Below are 13,678 nucleotides of genomic sequence, written 5' to 3' on the forward strand. Positions count from 1 at the left end.
TCTCTCTCTCTACAGATGGGCACATTTGCAGGTTCACTTGAACAACTGGAGGTGCATTATTAGCATCCTGCTGCTTCCTCATATTTTATTCTCCCTTGGTGGCCAGATAATTCTCAACCAGCCGACCAAAGACTGGGTTGGTGTTCTAATGAATAAGGAACAACACAATGGGAAGAGCAGGGCAGCAGGCACACACGACCCTGGCTGCCGACCCCTAGCTACAAAGTAGGGTGGGATGTCTTTTGCATATCTGTGTGATCGCTCAAATCTTCTGCCGCTGGGGTTGTTGTTTGTGATTATTTTCTCTCACAGCTGAGAGAGGGGGGCAGTTGGGCTGGGGGACAGGAAATGAAGTCCCAGGAATCTGCCCTCTCCCTTAGGGAAGAAATGACAATGAGTAATTGTTGTGGAATGGTTCGTGGAGATTGGCTTTTTAGATGCATTTGGGAGTTGTACCATGGATAAACCCCCCCAGTGCACCCAGGGGCGTAGGATTAGATATTCACATGCATACACACATGTATACAGATGAACACACACACACAAATATACCACAGCAGAGTAGGATTAGATATTCACATGCATACACACATGTATACAGATGAACACACACACACAGATATACCACAGCAGGGTAGGATAGATATTCACATGCATACACACATGTATACAGATGAAACACACACACAGATATACACAGCAGGGTAGGATTAGACACACATGCAAACACAGTATACAGATGAACACACACACACACAGCAGCAGGGTAGGATTAGATATTCACATGCATACACACATGTATACAGATGAACACACACACACACAGATATACCACAGCAGGGTAGGATGAGATATTCACATGCATACACACATGTATACAGATGAACACACACACACAGATATACCACAGCAGGGTAGGATGAGATATTCACATGCATACACACATGTATACAGATGAACACACACACACAGATATACCACAGCAGGGTAGGATTAGACATTCACATGCATACACACATGTATACAGATGAACACACACACACAGATATACCACAGCAGGGTAGGATTAGACATTCACATGCATACACACATGTATACAGATGAACACACACACACAGATATACCACAGCAGGGTAGGATTAGACATTCACATGCATACACACATGTATACAGATGAACACACACACACAGATATACCACAGCAGGGTAGGATTAGACATTCACATGCATACACACATGTATACAGATGAACACACACACACAGCATATTAGACATTCACATGCATACACACATGTATACAGATGAACACACACACACAGATATACCACAGCAGGGTAGGATTAGACATTCACATGCATACACACATGTATACAGATGAACACACACACACACACACACACACACAGATATACCACAGCAGGGTAGGATTAGACATTCACATACATACACACATGTATACAGATGAACACACACACACAGATATACCACAGCAGGGTAGGATTAGACATTCACATACATACACACATGTATACAGATGAACACACACACACACACACACAGATATACCACAGCAGGGTAGGATGAGATATTCACATGCATACACACATGTATACAGATGAACACACACACACACACACACACACACAGATATACCACAGCAGGGTAGGATGAGATATTCACATGCAAACATACATGTATACAGATGAACACACACACACACACACACACACACACAGATATACCACAGCAGGGTAGGATGAGATATTCACACAGAAAAGCTCAAACGTGGACGCACACACCCCAGTACACACACACATACAGTTGTTGGCTGTGTTGTGTGCTCTGTTGTATTGAAGGGAAACATATATTGAAGGGAAACATTCTATCAGATCAAGCCGTCATGCCTGTCTTCAGTGTAATGATGGTCAACCACCACTGTGTTAATGATCCACAGTGTTCCAACACAGAGTCTCCTCTCACGTCCTTTCCCTGGTCTGTCTCTTTGTGCAAGTGTGTTTGCATTACTGTATTACTACTGACTATCTCTGGCAGCTAGTGAGGGTAGTGGAGCGCCCCTGTGTCTTGTGAAGGTTGATGACCAGTCTGTGAGGTTGGGTTGTGAGTCCGGCCAGGTGCCTTGCTGCTCCAGCAGCCCACAGCGCCAGGCCTCAGATTCAATAAGGCTCTATCAGACCAAGGCTGTCCAGAAACACAGGCCAGCAGCAGCCAGGCAGCAGCCTAGACCTCCATTTACAACACACCTAATTACACTATCTTCATTATCTACATGATCTTCAATCACCTCAATTAGCAATCTGGGATGGGTGTCTGTGTGTTTGTGTGTGTGTGTGTTTCTGTGTGTGTGTGCGTGTGTGTGTGCGTGTGCGTGTGCGTGTGCGTGTGTGTGTGTGTGTGTGTGTGTGTGTGTGTGTGTGTGTTTGCACCTATTAAAAGTTATGTATTCGGCATGGAATAAGTGCTGTGTTTCACCTTGAGGTCTGTGGGCAACTGGTTAGGTCAGCGGTTGAATGTTAGGCTGCAGTGCATTTTGCATGACCAATATCAGTGAGCAAAATAACCATCATATTTGGCTTAGTTTACTTGGTTTAGTAATTGTCTTCTTATTTCAGATTATTAGTAATGGCTTTGCAGTGTTCTGGCACAGATCTGTGCTGAAAACCTTGTCCCTCAATCTCAGAAACAGCTGTGTTTGTCAGCAAGGGCCAGAGAAAGCTCCAGTCACACAGATGCCGATCAGAAGAACTCATTATTCACACCAGCCTTGATTACAGGTTATAGTCAATTGCTGTTGCCGTGGTGATTAGCCCTAGATACAGAACAGAAGTGCTTGGTAACCTAGTTGGATGGGTGGTGATGATGTATGAGTTGCTCTTGTGGGAACTACCACAGACTCACAATGCCTTCCACTGGAGAGAGTGACAATAGTCGGCTAATGTCAATTAGAGCATATGTTCCCACATAGAACCTTTAATTATTACTGAAGCGTTTTGTAGGGCCTGTGTGTGAGTGTCTCGTAATGTGGCCCATCGGCAACCTTTATGGACAGCACACGGCCTGCTAATGTGGGCTGTAAGACAGAGGCATATGGAAACATATGGGTGGAGTCAGTGAGGTAGAGGCGGGAAGATGTAGAGCAACACTTGAAGTAAATGGAGGCCCTGGGAGTGACTGCCACTTATAAAGACTTATCATGTGGTGGTTTTATTGGTGCACTGATTACAGCTATTCCCACATGGGCACTTTAGAGCATTCCATTAACATTCAAAACACAAATACCATGCATACATTATACTCCCTCACACTCTCCCTCTCACAATCCATCTGGGCTGTGTGTGTGTGTGTGTGTGTGTGTGTGTGTGTGTGTGTGTGTGTGTGTGTGTGTGTGTGTGTGTGTGTGTGTGTGTGTGTGTGTGTGTGTGTGTGTGACCAAGCTCCGAGTTATTTATTTTTTGACCCTGAGATTTAAATGCACATATAATTTCCTTTTTGATTTCCTTTGCATATGGCTGCCATTATTCTAGAGTGTAGTCAAGATGCCTAAACATAAACATCTTGTTTCCATCTGCATATAGGCTGCTAGGTGTAAGCCGAGGACACGCAGCACATGCAAGCTTATGTCGTTGATTATTTCCCATTTCTCTGGTGTTGGCTGGGGGGCCCCTGCCTGTGTCTCTGTGTGCTGCCTCTTTATCTGCGTGTGTGTGGAGGAAATGAGAAGCAGCTCTCCCAGGGAGAGAGGCCTGGATGGACAGCGGGCGGCCAGGGCCAGACAGGGCTGCTGGGCGGGGGCGCGGGCCTACTGCCTAACCCTGATTTGGTGGAGCCCAGGTGTTGTGGAGGAAGGAGAAAATGTGATTGGTGGAAGGTGGGGAGTTGTTGTGAGGTAGTTCAGTAGAATAGGACTAGAAGGATTACGGAGGACCTCGTCAGATACATTTTGAATGCTTAGCAGGACCAGAAAATTGTGAAATTCACACACTTATCAAGAGAACACGTGGTCATCCCTACTGTCTGTGGTCTGGCGGACTCACTAAACACCAATGCATATTTTGTAAATAATATCTGAGTGTTGGAATGTGCCCCTGGCTATCCGTACATTTTTAAAATAAGAAAATGGCTTTGCTTAATATAAGGATTTTTAAAAATAATTGATACTTTTACTTCTACTTCTGATACTTTTAGCAATTACAGTATATTTTAGCAATTACATTTACTTTTGATACTTAAGTATATTTAAAACCAAATACTTTTAGATTTTTACTCAAGTAGTATTTTACTGGGTGCCTTTCACTTTTACTTGAGTGACTTTCTATTATTTTAAGGTATCTATACTTTTACTCAAGTTTGACAATTGGGTACTTTTTCTACCACTGAGTACCATGGCTTCATCATGGCTCCTGCAGTTCAGAGTGGCCAATTTGGGCCATTGACCTTGCAGTGTGTCAACAGACCCAATAAGAATGGAGAACCTTGGTAATCAGACCTGAAGACTGGTCAGTGGACACCAGTCCTTAGGTCAAAAGCCCACATAAAGTACAGTTGAAGTCGGAAGTTTACATACACCTTAGCCAAATACATTTAAAAGCAGTTTTTCACAATTCCTGACATTTAATCAGAGTAAAATTCCCTGTCTTAGGTCAGTTAGGATCACCGTTTTATTTTAAGAATGTGAAAAGTCAGAATTATATTAGAGAGAGAATGATTTATTTCAGCTTTTATGTCTTTCATCACATTCCTAGTGGGTCAGAAGTTTACATACACTCAATTAGTATTTGGTAGCATTGCCTTTAAATGGTTTAACTTGGGTCAAACGTTTCGGGTCGCCTTCCACAAGCTTCCCACAATAATTTGAGTGAGTTTTGGCCCATTCCTCCTGACAGAGCTGGTGTAACTGAGTCAGGTTTGTAGGCCTCCTTGCCTGCACACGTTTTTTCAGTTCTGCCCACAAATATTCTATGGGATTGAGGTCAGGGCTTTGTGATGGCCACTCAAATACCTTGACTTTGTTGTGTTAAGCTATTTTTCCACAACTTTGGAAGTATGCTTGGGGTCATTGTCCATTTGGAAGACCCATTTGCGACCAAGCTTTAACTTCCTGACGGATGTCTTGAGATGTTGCTTCAATAAATCTACATAATTTTCCTACCTCATGATTCCATCTATTTTGTGAAGTGCACCAGACCCTCCTGCAGCAAAGCACCCCCACAACATGATGCTGCCACCCCCGTTCTTCACGGTTGGGGTGGTGTTCTTCAGCTTGCAAGCCTCCCCCTTTTTCCTCCAAACATAACAATGGTCATTATGGCCAAACAGTTCTATTTTTGTTTCATCAGACCAGAGATAATTTCTGAATGTACTTTTCACACCAAAGTACATTCATCTCTAGGAGACAGAACACGTCTCCTTTCTGAGCAGTATGATGGCTGCATGGTCCCATGGTGTTTATACTTGCCTACTACTGTTTGTACAGATGAACGTGGTACCTTCAGGTATTTGGAAATTCCTCCCAAGGATGAACCAGACTTGTGGAGGTCTACAAAAAAAAAATTCTGAGGTCTTGGCTGATTTCTTTTGATTTTCTCATTATGTCAAGCAAAGAGGCACTGAGTTTGAAGGTCGGCCTTGAAATACATCCACAGGTACACCTCCAATTGACTCAAATTATGTCAATTAGCCTATCAGAAGCTTCTAAAGCCATGACATTTTCTGGAATTTTCCAAGCTGTTTAAAGGCACAGTCAACTTAGTGTATGTAAACTTCTGACCCACTGGAATTGTGATACAGTGAATTATAAGTGAAATAATCTGTCTGTAAACAATTGTTGGAAAAATTACTTGTGTCTTGCACAAGTAACCGACTTGGCAAAACTATACTATAACTGTTGAAAGACACAGTCGACTTAGTTTATGTAAACTTCTTACCCACTGGAAATGTGATACAGGTGATACAGGAGGAGGACTGTATTTTACCACAGGAGGGGGTAGAGGGTGGAAGGTATGGAGAGACAGAGGGAGATGGAGGAGTAGAGAAGGAGAGGGTGGAAAGGTGAAGAATGTAACAGGGTCCGTGTATTAGCAGCTCTGCTATTTTATGGGTGAGATGTTATTATATGTATGTGAAAGGGCAGAAATGTGTTGGGGCCTGCGGCTCGAGTGGACCATGTGTTCAAATTGTCTCTATGTTTGTGTATGTTAATGTCGGTCAGACACTGAAGCACCTTGACTGCCCTCCACCTGCCCCCTCCTCCCCACCTGTGAAGCAGACAGGACACTTGAAGGTGCCGCCCCATGCCCTCGAAGCTATGCTGGAAACTTCTGACCAACTGGAATTGTGAAACAGTGAATTATAAGTGAAATAATCCGTCTGTAAACAATTGTTGGTAAAATGTTTTGCGTCATGCACACAGTAGATGTCCTAACTGACTTGCCAAAACTATAGTTTGTTAACAAGACATTTGTGGAGTGGTTGAAAAACGAGTTTTAATAACTCCAACATCAGTGTATGTAAAACTTCGGACTTCAACTGTATGTCAGGAAAGAGTAGATGGGTGTTTTTTTTATAGAAATGACTGCGATGGAGGGAGTTGGGGAGAAGGAGGGAAATGGAGCGACGAGTGGCTAGTGTGCTTTGGAAGGACAGTTTGTTTGTGTGTTTGCATGAAGGTCGGTTTCTACGGGGTGGAGAGATCCAGCATCCTACTGTTATGTAATCTGATAGGAGATTCCAAGCTGGTCAGCTCCATATGCCGTCCACGTCTGCCAAAAATATCTGGAGCCGGAGACTCCATCACGCTTGGCCCGACGGAGAGCGCGCTCCGGAAATATTTACTGCAGATAATGGGAAACGTGTGAACCAGGGCCGTGGCCAGGAGAGCGGGAGAAGGAGAGGAAAGAAAGAGGGAGTTGAAGGGAGAGAAGGATGGTCCCAGGCAGAGTCAGTAAACTGTTGGAAGAAGAGTAGTGAATAGCTGTGACAGAGAAGTGGCATACAAAGAGTTTGTGTCAGAGATAGATTGAGTGAAGGCAAGTGAAAGTCTGTGTATGTGTGGGTGTTAGGAGCTCCAGGGTTCATCTCAGCATTGCAGCTGTGTGTGTGTGTGTTTACGTGTTTGTTTGTGTGTTTGTGTGTGTGTGTGTGTGTGTGTGTGTATACGGGTGTGTGTGTCTGAAAGGGAAAGCAGAGGTGGAGAGCTCTTGGGACGCCTCCAGCTCTGCAGCAGGGTGTGTGTGTGTGTGTGTGTGTGTGTGTGTGTGTGTGTATACTCTGGCCCACATTGCCGCCCCCACTACCATGGGTCAAGCTCAGTATGCCTCAATTTCTCCCTCCTCTCTCTGTGTGTTTCCATGGCAACACACCTTGAGCTAGCCCCCTAGAGGAGCCCAGCACCTCCACCCCCTTTTGCCCCCTCAACCCCCCTCTGCTCTCCCCTTGTATCTCTCCCGCCATCCCTGCCATCAATCGCCAGGCCAGGCTTTAGGCCGCAGGGCGAGGGGTGGGGGCCGGGGCCCTGGGGAAGCCCAGCTCACAACCAAGGAGCTCATTTATGTGCCAGTGCACACTGCAGGGGGTTGTGGGGAGAGAAGCTGGAGTGGGAGGAAGGGTGCGCCTGCGTTGACAGGGCTGTCCCCGCGGAGGGACTCCCCCTGGTCAATTAGCTGGAAGCACATTGGCTAAGCAGAGGCAGCCTCCCCGTTGTACCGCAGCAGTGTTTGTACAGGATAAGACTTCTGTTCAGTCGGTGGAATAACAGTTTAGGAATAATATATAAATCGTTTTTTATTTCCTTCACTTGGCGTCTTTCCTCTCCATCACTGCAAGACCTTCCATCTCTCCACCCACCTTAGACTGTAGTCCTTTACCTGCTTTCTTTCAGTGCATCCCTCTCTTTCTTCTAGGGCTGGGAATTGCCATGGACCTCACAACACAATATCAGCACGATACTTAGATGCCAATATGATATGTATTGCGATTCTCAGATTCCATGTTCCAAACACATTGCTCACCATATGTCTGCTGCAGAGGGACAAGAGAGAGCCGTGAGAAAACGAGTTTTGATCAGTCATGGAAATAAAAGTGCTGAAAACAAATTGGCTCCCGATTTTAAAAGAAGATGGAGAACAATCTAAGAAGGAAAAATACTGGAGTTTTGGTGCAGCTACAGCCAACTAGCGCAAAAATAATATAGCGATATGATATGTCGTCAGAAATAATATCCCGTTATGTAATTGTACCGATTTTCCTTGTCTGGCATCACTTTCTTCCTCCTTACTCTCTCTTCCCCCTGCTTTCTCTCACACTGTCTCTCTTCCCCCTGCTTTCTCTCACACTGTCTCTCTTCCCCCTGCTTTCTCTCACACTGTCTCTCTTCTTTTCCCCTGCTTTCTCTCACACTGTCTCTCTTCCCCTGCTTTCTCTCACACTGTCTCTCTTCCCCCTGCTTTCTCTCACACTGCTTTCTCTCTCTTCTCCCCTGCTTTCTCTCACACTGTCTCTCTTCCCCCTGCTTTCTCTCACACTGTCTCTCTTCCCCCTGCTTTCTCTCACACTGTCTCTCTCTCCTCCTGCTTTCTCTCACACTGGCTTTCTCTCACACTGTCTCTCTTCCCCTGCTTTCTTCTCTCTTCCCCTGCTTTCTCTCACACTGTCTTTGCTTTCTCTCACACTGTCTCTCTTCCCCTGCTTTCTCTCACACTGTCTCTCTTCCCCCTGCTTTCTCTCACACTGTCTCTTCCCCCTGCTTTTCCCCTGTCTCTCTTTCTTTCTCTCACACTGTCTCTCTTCCCCTGCTCTCTCACACTGTCTCTCTTCCCCTGCTTTCTCTCACACTGTCTCTCTTCCCCCTGCTTTCTCTCACACTGTCTCTCTTCCCCCTGCTTTCTCTCACACTGTCTCTCTTCCCCCTGCTTTCTCTCACACTGTCTCTCTTCCCCCTGCTTTCTCTCACACTGTCTCTCTCCTCCTTGCTTTCTCTCGCTCCCTCTCTCTCTTTCCCATTAGTGTCCTGGCAAGCCCTCATCAGTAATTCTGCGTATGTTTGACGGCATCATGCTGTTTCTCAATTAAGATTGTGCATACCTTAGGAGGTGGGGAAGGTTTTCCCCTCTCAATCACTTAAATATTCTCTTTCTCTCACTGTCTTCCTCCCTCTCTCGCTCTCTCTCCCTTTCTTCACTCTGCATACCGATCAAGCCTCTTAACAGATCGGTCTGTTTGTCCTTCTCTTTTTTCCTGTTGTCCATGTCTGATCTGTGGTGCTGATAGCTGAAGTGAGGCCTTTAAAGGATTAAATGTGTTGTAGCTATTTAACCTCTCTCTGCTGCCATGCTAATGACTCTTCTATGGGCTGCTTGTACAAAACATCCATACACTCATCTAACAGGCCAAGTCCGCGGCCACTTACTTGTGATGAATTAATCCTTTATTGGAATTGTAATGGTCATGTAGTGAGAAAAGAAAAGAGGTGACACACTAATAGGGATTATGTTTATTCATGATTGTCTGCATCAGTGATTTGTATAGCAGTACAGTATATACTCTTAATATGTCATAGCGTAATTAGTATGCTATAAACTCTGTACAAGTTGAGTACAGTTTGGCTTTGTGTGCTAGTTTAGTGAAACTCCCAGGACTCACCTTCACCAAACCTCTGCTCTCCCTCCCTGCCCCAGTGCGGGCCTCCCGGAGTAGGAGCTGTGCGGCGGTGTGGCTGCCTCACGGATCAAATGCTCTCTCAGACACAAAGCTGGCCGGCAGGACGTTCCAGGGTCCTGTCATCTCGCCATGGTTCCCCCACACACACACAGCCCGCACGGCCCAGCCCGCTTTGTGTCTGATAGAGCTCAGCCCACCAGCCCTCCCTCTGTGCGCTGAAAGGGAGGACAGACAGAGTGCACTCCCCACTCACTGATCAAAACAACTGTATTTGTATAGAAAATACATCACTTTCATAGGACCCACACATACAATCGCTCTGGGCCCCCTCACTCTGCGCCCTTGGACTGGCGGACAGCCCAATTAACCCCCTGCTCTCTGTATTGAGCTCAGTTCTCCCTCTCTCTCTCTCTCTCTCTCTCTCTCTCTCTCTCTCTCTGTCTCTCTCTCTGTCTCTGTCTCTGTCTGTCTCTGTCTCTCTCTCTCTCTGTCTCTCTCTGTCTCTCTCTCTCTGTCTCTGTCTCTCTCTCTGTCTCTCTCTCTCTCCGTATTGAGCTCAGTTCTCTCTCTCAATGTTTAACACATACATAACCCTCATTTCACCTTATAGTCACTTTTGGACGCGTATGCAGTATGCTAGATCTATTGTCAGTTGATGTTTGTAGATCAGTATTCTATGGGTCAATTGGTGCTGTTGGTTGTGTTGTGGTTATCGCTGTAGGGTTTATTCTCTCTCTTCTCTCTCTCTCTCTGTGTGTCTCTGGGTTCATGGGAAGTTTCACCTGCTGCTTCAATCTTGCCACAATTTAATATTTTAAATGGTAATCAACCACCATCTCAGTGTGGTTTGGGACAGAAAGGCATCCCACCCAAACACGATGTCTTTGAGGAAGCAGCAGCGGGGAGGGGCAGACCAAAGGAGTACCCTTGCCAATGCCTCTAAGCCCCGTCCGCACCCAGCTCCACACCCCCCTCCTTCCCGTAGCCATTCAGACAGGGATTAAGGCACCCTTGTGCAGGCCTTTGAGACGGAGAGGAGATTGGAGTCAGTGGATGTGGTTTTGGTATGGGGGGTGTTGGTGGGGTGAGGTGGGGAGGTCAGGGGGGTGTTAGGGATGTTTGATTGAAGACTTTATTAACTCTGCGTGCCACTGTTGCTGAGCAGCGGGACACCTCGGGGCATGGGGTACACTGTCTGCGGTGGGACAGCGGGGTAGGCGGGGAGGTTGCCTTGAGGGGGGACAGGGACCAGCAGCGGTGTCTTCCACGGTTCGGGGCTTGGCGAGAGGCTGCGATTGGGGCGCAGTGGAGGTAATCTGATGGCACGGGGACGGGCGCGGCTCGGTCCTGTGTGGCGCTCGGCCGATAAGACAGGAGCGGAGGCGCCCAGCCAGGACCCAACGCCCACCTTTCATCTGTCCCACGGCGGAGGGGGCCGCTGATGTCATTCATGCAGGCTTAAAATAGAGCGGCGAGCAGGGGGAGGGCACATAGCCCAGACCACTGGGGGTGGCAGGCAATTACCGGCCGGGAGAGAAGAGGCACTGGGAGAAGGGGAGGGGGGAGCGGCTGGTCACACAGGCCAGTTCTGAGAGAGAGAGAGAGAGAGAGAGAGAGAGAGAGAGAAGCGGATGGACATCCCTTTCTCAGTAGGATTCAGACTGGACATGTCTCCCTCTCTGGGCATATGGGAGAGAGGCAATGATGGAATTGAACCGCTATACTTTAGTAGACACACACCTGTACATGAGCTGACGCTTTTAATTGTGTGTGTTTGATATTAATGTATGTGTATAATGTGTTTCCCCTGCCTTCACCCTCTGACCCTCCTTGTTGTATGGTGTGTTCTTCTTTTGCAGAGGAAGGCATCAATCACGAGTGCAAGCTGTGTAACCAGATGTTTGACTCTCCGGCCAAGCTCCTGTGTCACCTGATCGAGCACAGCTTCGAGGGCATGGGCGGCACCTTCAAGTGTCCCGTCTGCTTCACAGGTGGGGAGGGGGGGCAGGTGGAGGGCAGTCAAGGTGCTTCAGTGTCTGACCGACATTAACATATACAAACATAGAGACAATTTGAACACATGGTCCACTCGAGCCGCAGGCCCCAACACATTTCTGCCCTTTCACATACATATAATAACATCTCACCCATAAAATAGCAGAGCCGCTAATACACGGACCCTGTTACATTCTTCACCTTTCCACCCTCTCCTTCTCTACTCCTCCATCTCCCTCTGTCTCTCCATACCTTCCACCCTCTACCCCCTCCTGTGGTAAAATACAGTCCTCCTCCTCTATCACCTGTATCCTCCTGTATCACATTTCCAGTGGGTCAGAAGTTTACATAAACTAAGTCGACTTTAAACGGCTTGGAAAATTCCAGAAAATGTCATGGCTTTAGAAGCTTCAGATTGGCTAATTGACATGATTTGAGTCAATTGGAGGTGTACCTGTGGATGTATTTCAAGGCCGACCTTCAAACTCAGTGCCTCTTTGCTTGACATCATGGGAAAATGAAAAGAAATCAGCCAAGATCTCAGAAAAAAAACTTGTAGACCTCCACAAGTCTTCTTCATACTTGGGAGCAATTTCCAAATGCCTGAAGGTACCACGTTCATCTGTACAAACAATAGTACGCTAGTATAAACACCATGGGACCACGCAGCCGTCATACCGCTCAGGATGGAGACGTGTTCTGTCTCCTAGAGATGAACGTACTTTGGTGAACAACAGCAAAGGACCTTGTGAAGATGCTGGTACAAAAGGTATCTATATCCACAGTAAAACAAGTCCTGTATCAACATAACCTGAAAGGCCGCTCAGCAAGGAAGAAGACACTGCTCCAAAACCGCCTTAAAAAAGCCAGACTACGGTTTGCCACTGCACATGGGGACAAAGATTGTACTTTTTGGAGAAATGTCCTCTGGTCTGATGAAACAAAAATAGAACTGTTTGTCCATAATAATCATCGATATGTTTGCAGGCAAAAGGGGGAGGCTTGCAAGCCGAAGAACTCCATACCAACCGTGAAGCACGGGGGTGGCAGCATCATGTTGTGGGGGTAGCAGTATCATGTTGTGGGGGTAGGAGTATCATGTTGTGGGGGTGCTTTGCTGTAGGAGGGACTGGTGCACTTCACAAAATAGATGGCATCATGAGGCAGGAAAATTAGGTGGATACATTGAAGCAACATCTCAAGACATCAGTCAGGAAGTTAAAGCTTGGTCGCAAATGGGTCTTCCAAATGGACAATGACCCCAAGCATACTTCCAAAGTTGAAGCAAAATGGCTAAGGACAACAAAGTCAAGGTATTGGAGTGGCCATCACAAAGCCCTGACCTCAGTCCCATATAACATTTGTGGGCAGGACTGAAAAGGTGTGTGCGAGCAAGGAGGCCTACAAACGTGACTCAGTTACACCAGCTCTGTCAGGAGGAATGAGCCAAAATTCACCCAACTTATTGTGGGAAGCTTGTGGAAGGCTACCCAAAATATTTGACCAAAGTTAAACAATTTAAAGGCAATGCTACCAAATACTAATTGAGTGTATGTAAACTTCTGATCCACTGGGAATGTGATGAAAGAAATAAAAGCTGAAATTAATCACTCTCTACTAATATTCTGACATTTCACATTCTTAAAATGAAGTGGTGATCCTAACTGACCTAAGACGGGGAATTTTTACTCAGATTAAATTAACTGAGTTTAAATGTATTTGGGTAAGGTTCCAACTTCAACTGTAAATCCATATAGTAAAGAATAACCTAAATTGAAAAAAAACTCGCTCCACACATCGGAGTCAGGGTGCGAGATAGTGAAAATATTATGATAAATACCCAAGCTGCAGTTGACCGAGCAGAGCCAGTCCACAGAGGTCAACTCTGTGCTTCTGAGTAGGAGAACTCCGGTCCTTCAAGAGTCCTGCCGTGCTGATGGGAACGTTAATTAGAGCTGATTTACCCATAGTGCAACCTGGTCAGACGTCCCCCCTGAGTGGCTGAGACTC

The 13,678-nt window shown here is 46.3% G+C and overlaps 1 protein-coding gene across 1 annotated transcript in view; it reads left to right on the top strand.

Moving 5' to 3' along the window:
• The window catches only part of LOC112252320 (zinc finger protein 423), a 163,772-nt gene that overhangs the window by 120,795 nt on the left and 29,299 nt on the right, over positions 1–13,678 (top strand). Inside the window, exon 6 of the mRNA XM_024423440.2 lies at positions 11,533–11,664. Coding sequence (XP_024279208.1) covers positions 11,533–11,664 — 132 coding nt within the window. The remainder of the gene's footprint in view (positions 1–11,532; positions 11,665–13,678) is intronic.

This window comes from Oncorhynchus tshawytscha, linkage group LG06, assembly GCF_018296145.1.
Source record: "Oncorhynchus tshawytscha isolate Ot180627B linkage group LG06, Otsh_v2.0, whole genome shotgun sequence".
Classification (NCBI taxonomy): Eukaryota; Metazoa; Chordata; class Actinopteri; order Salmoniformes; family Salmonidae; genus Oncorhynchus; species Oncorhynchus tshawytscha.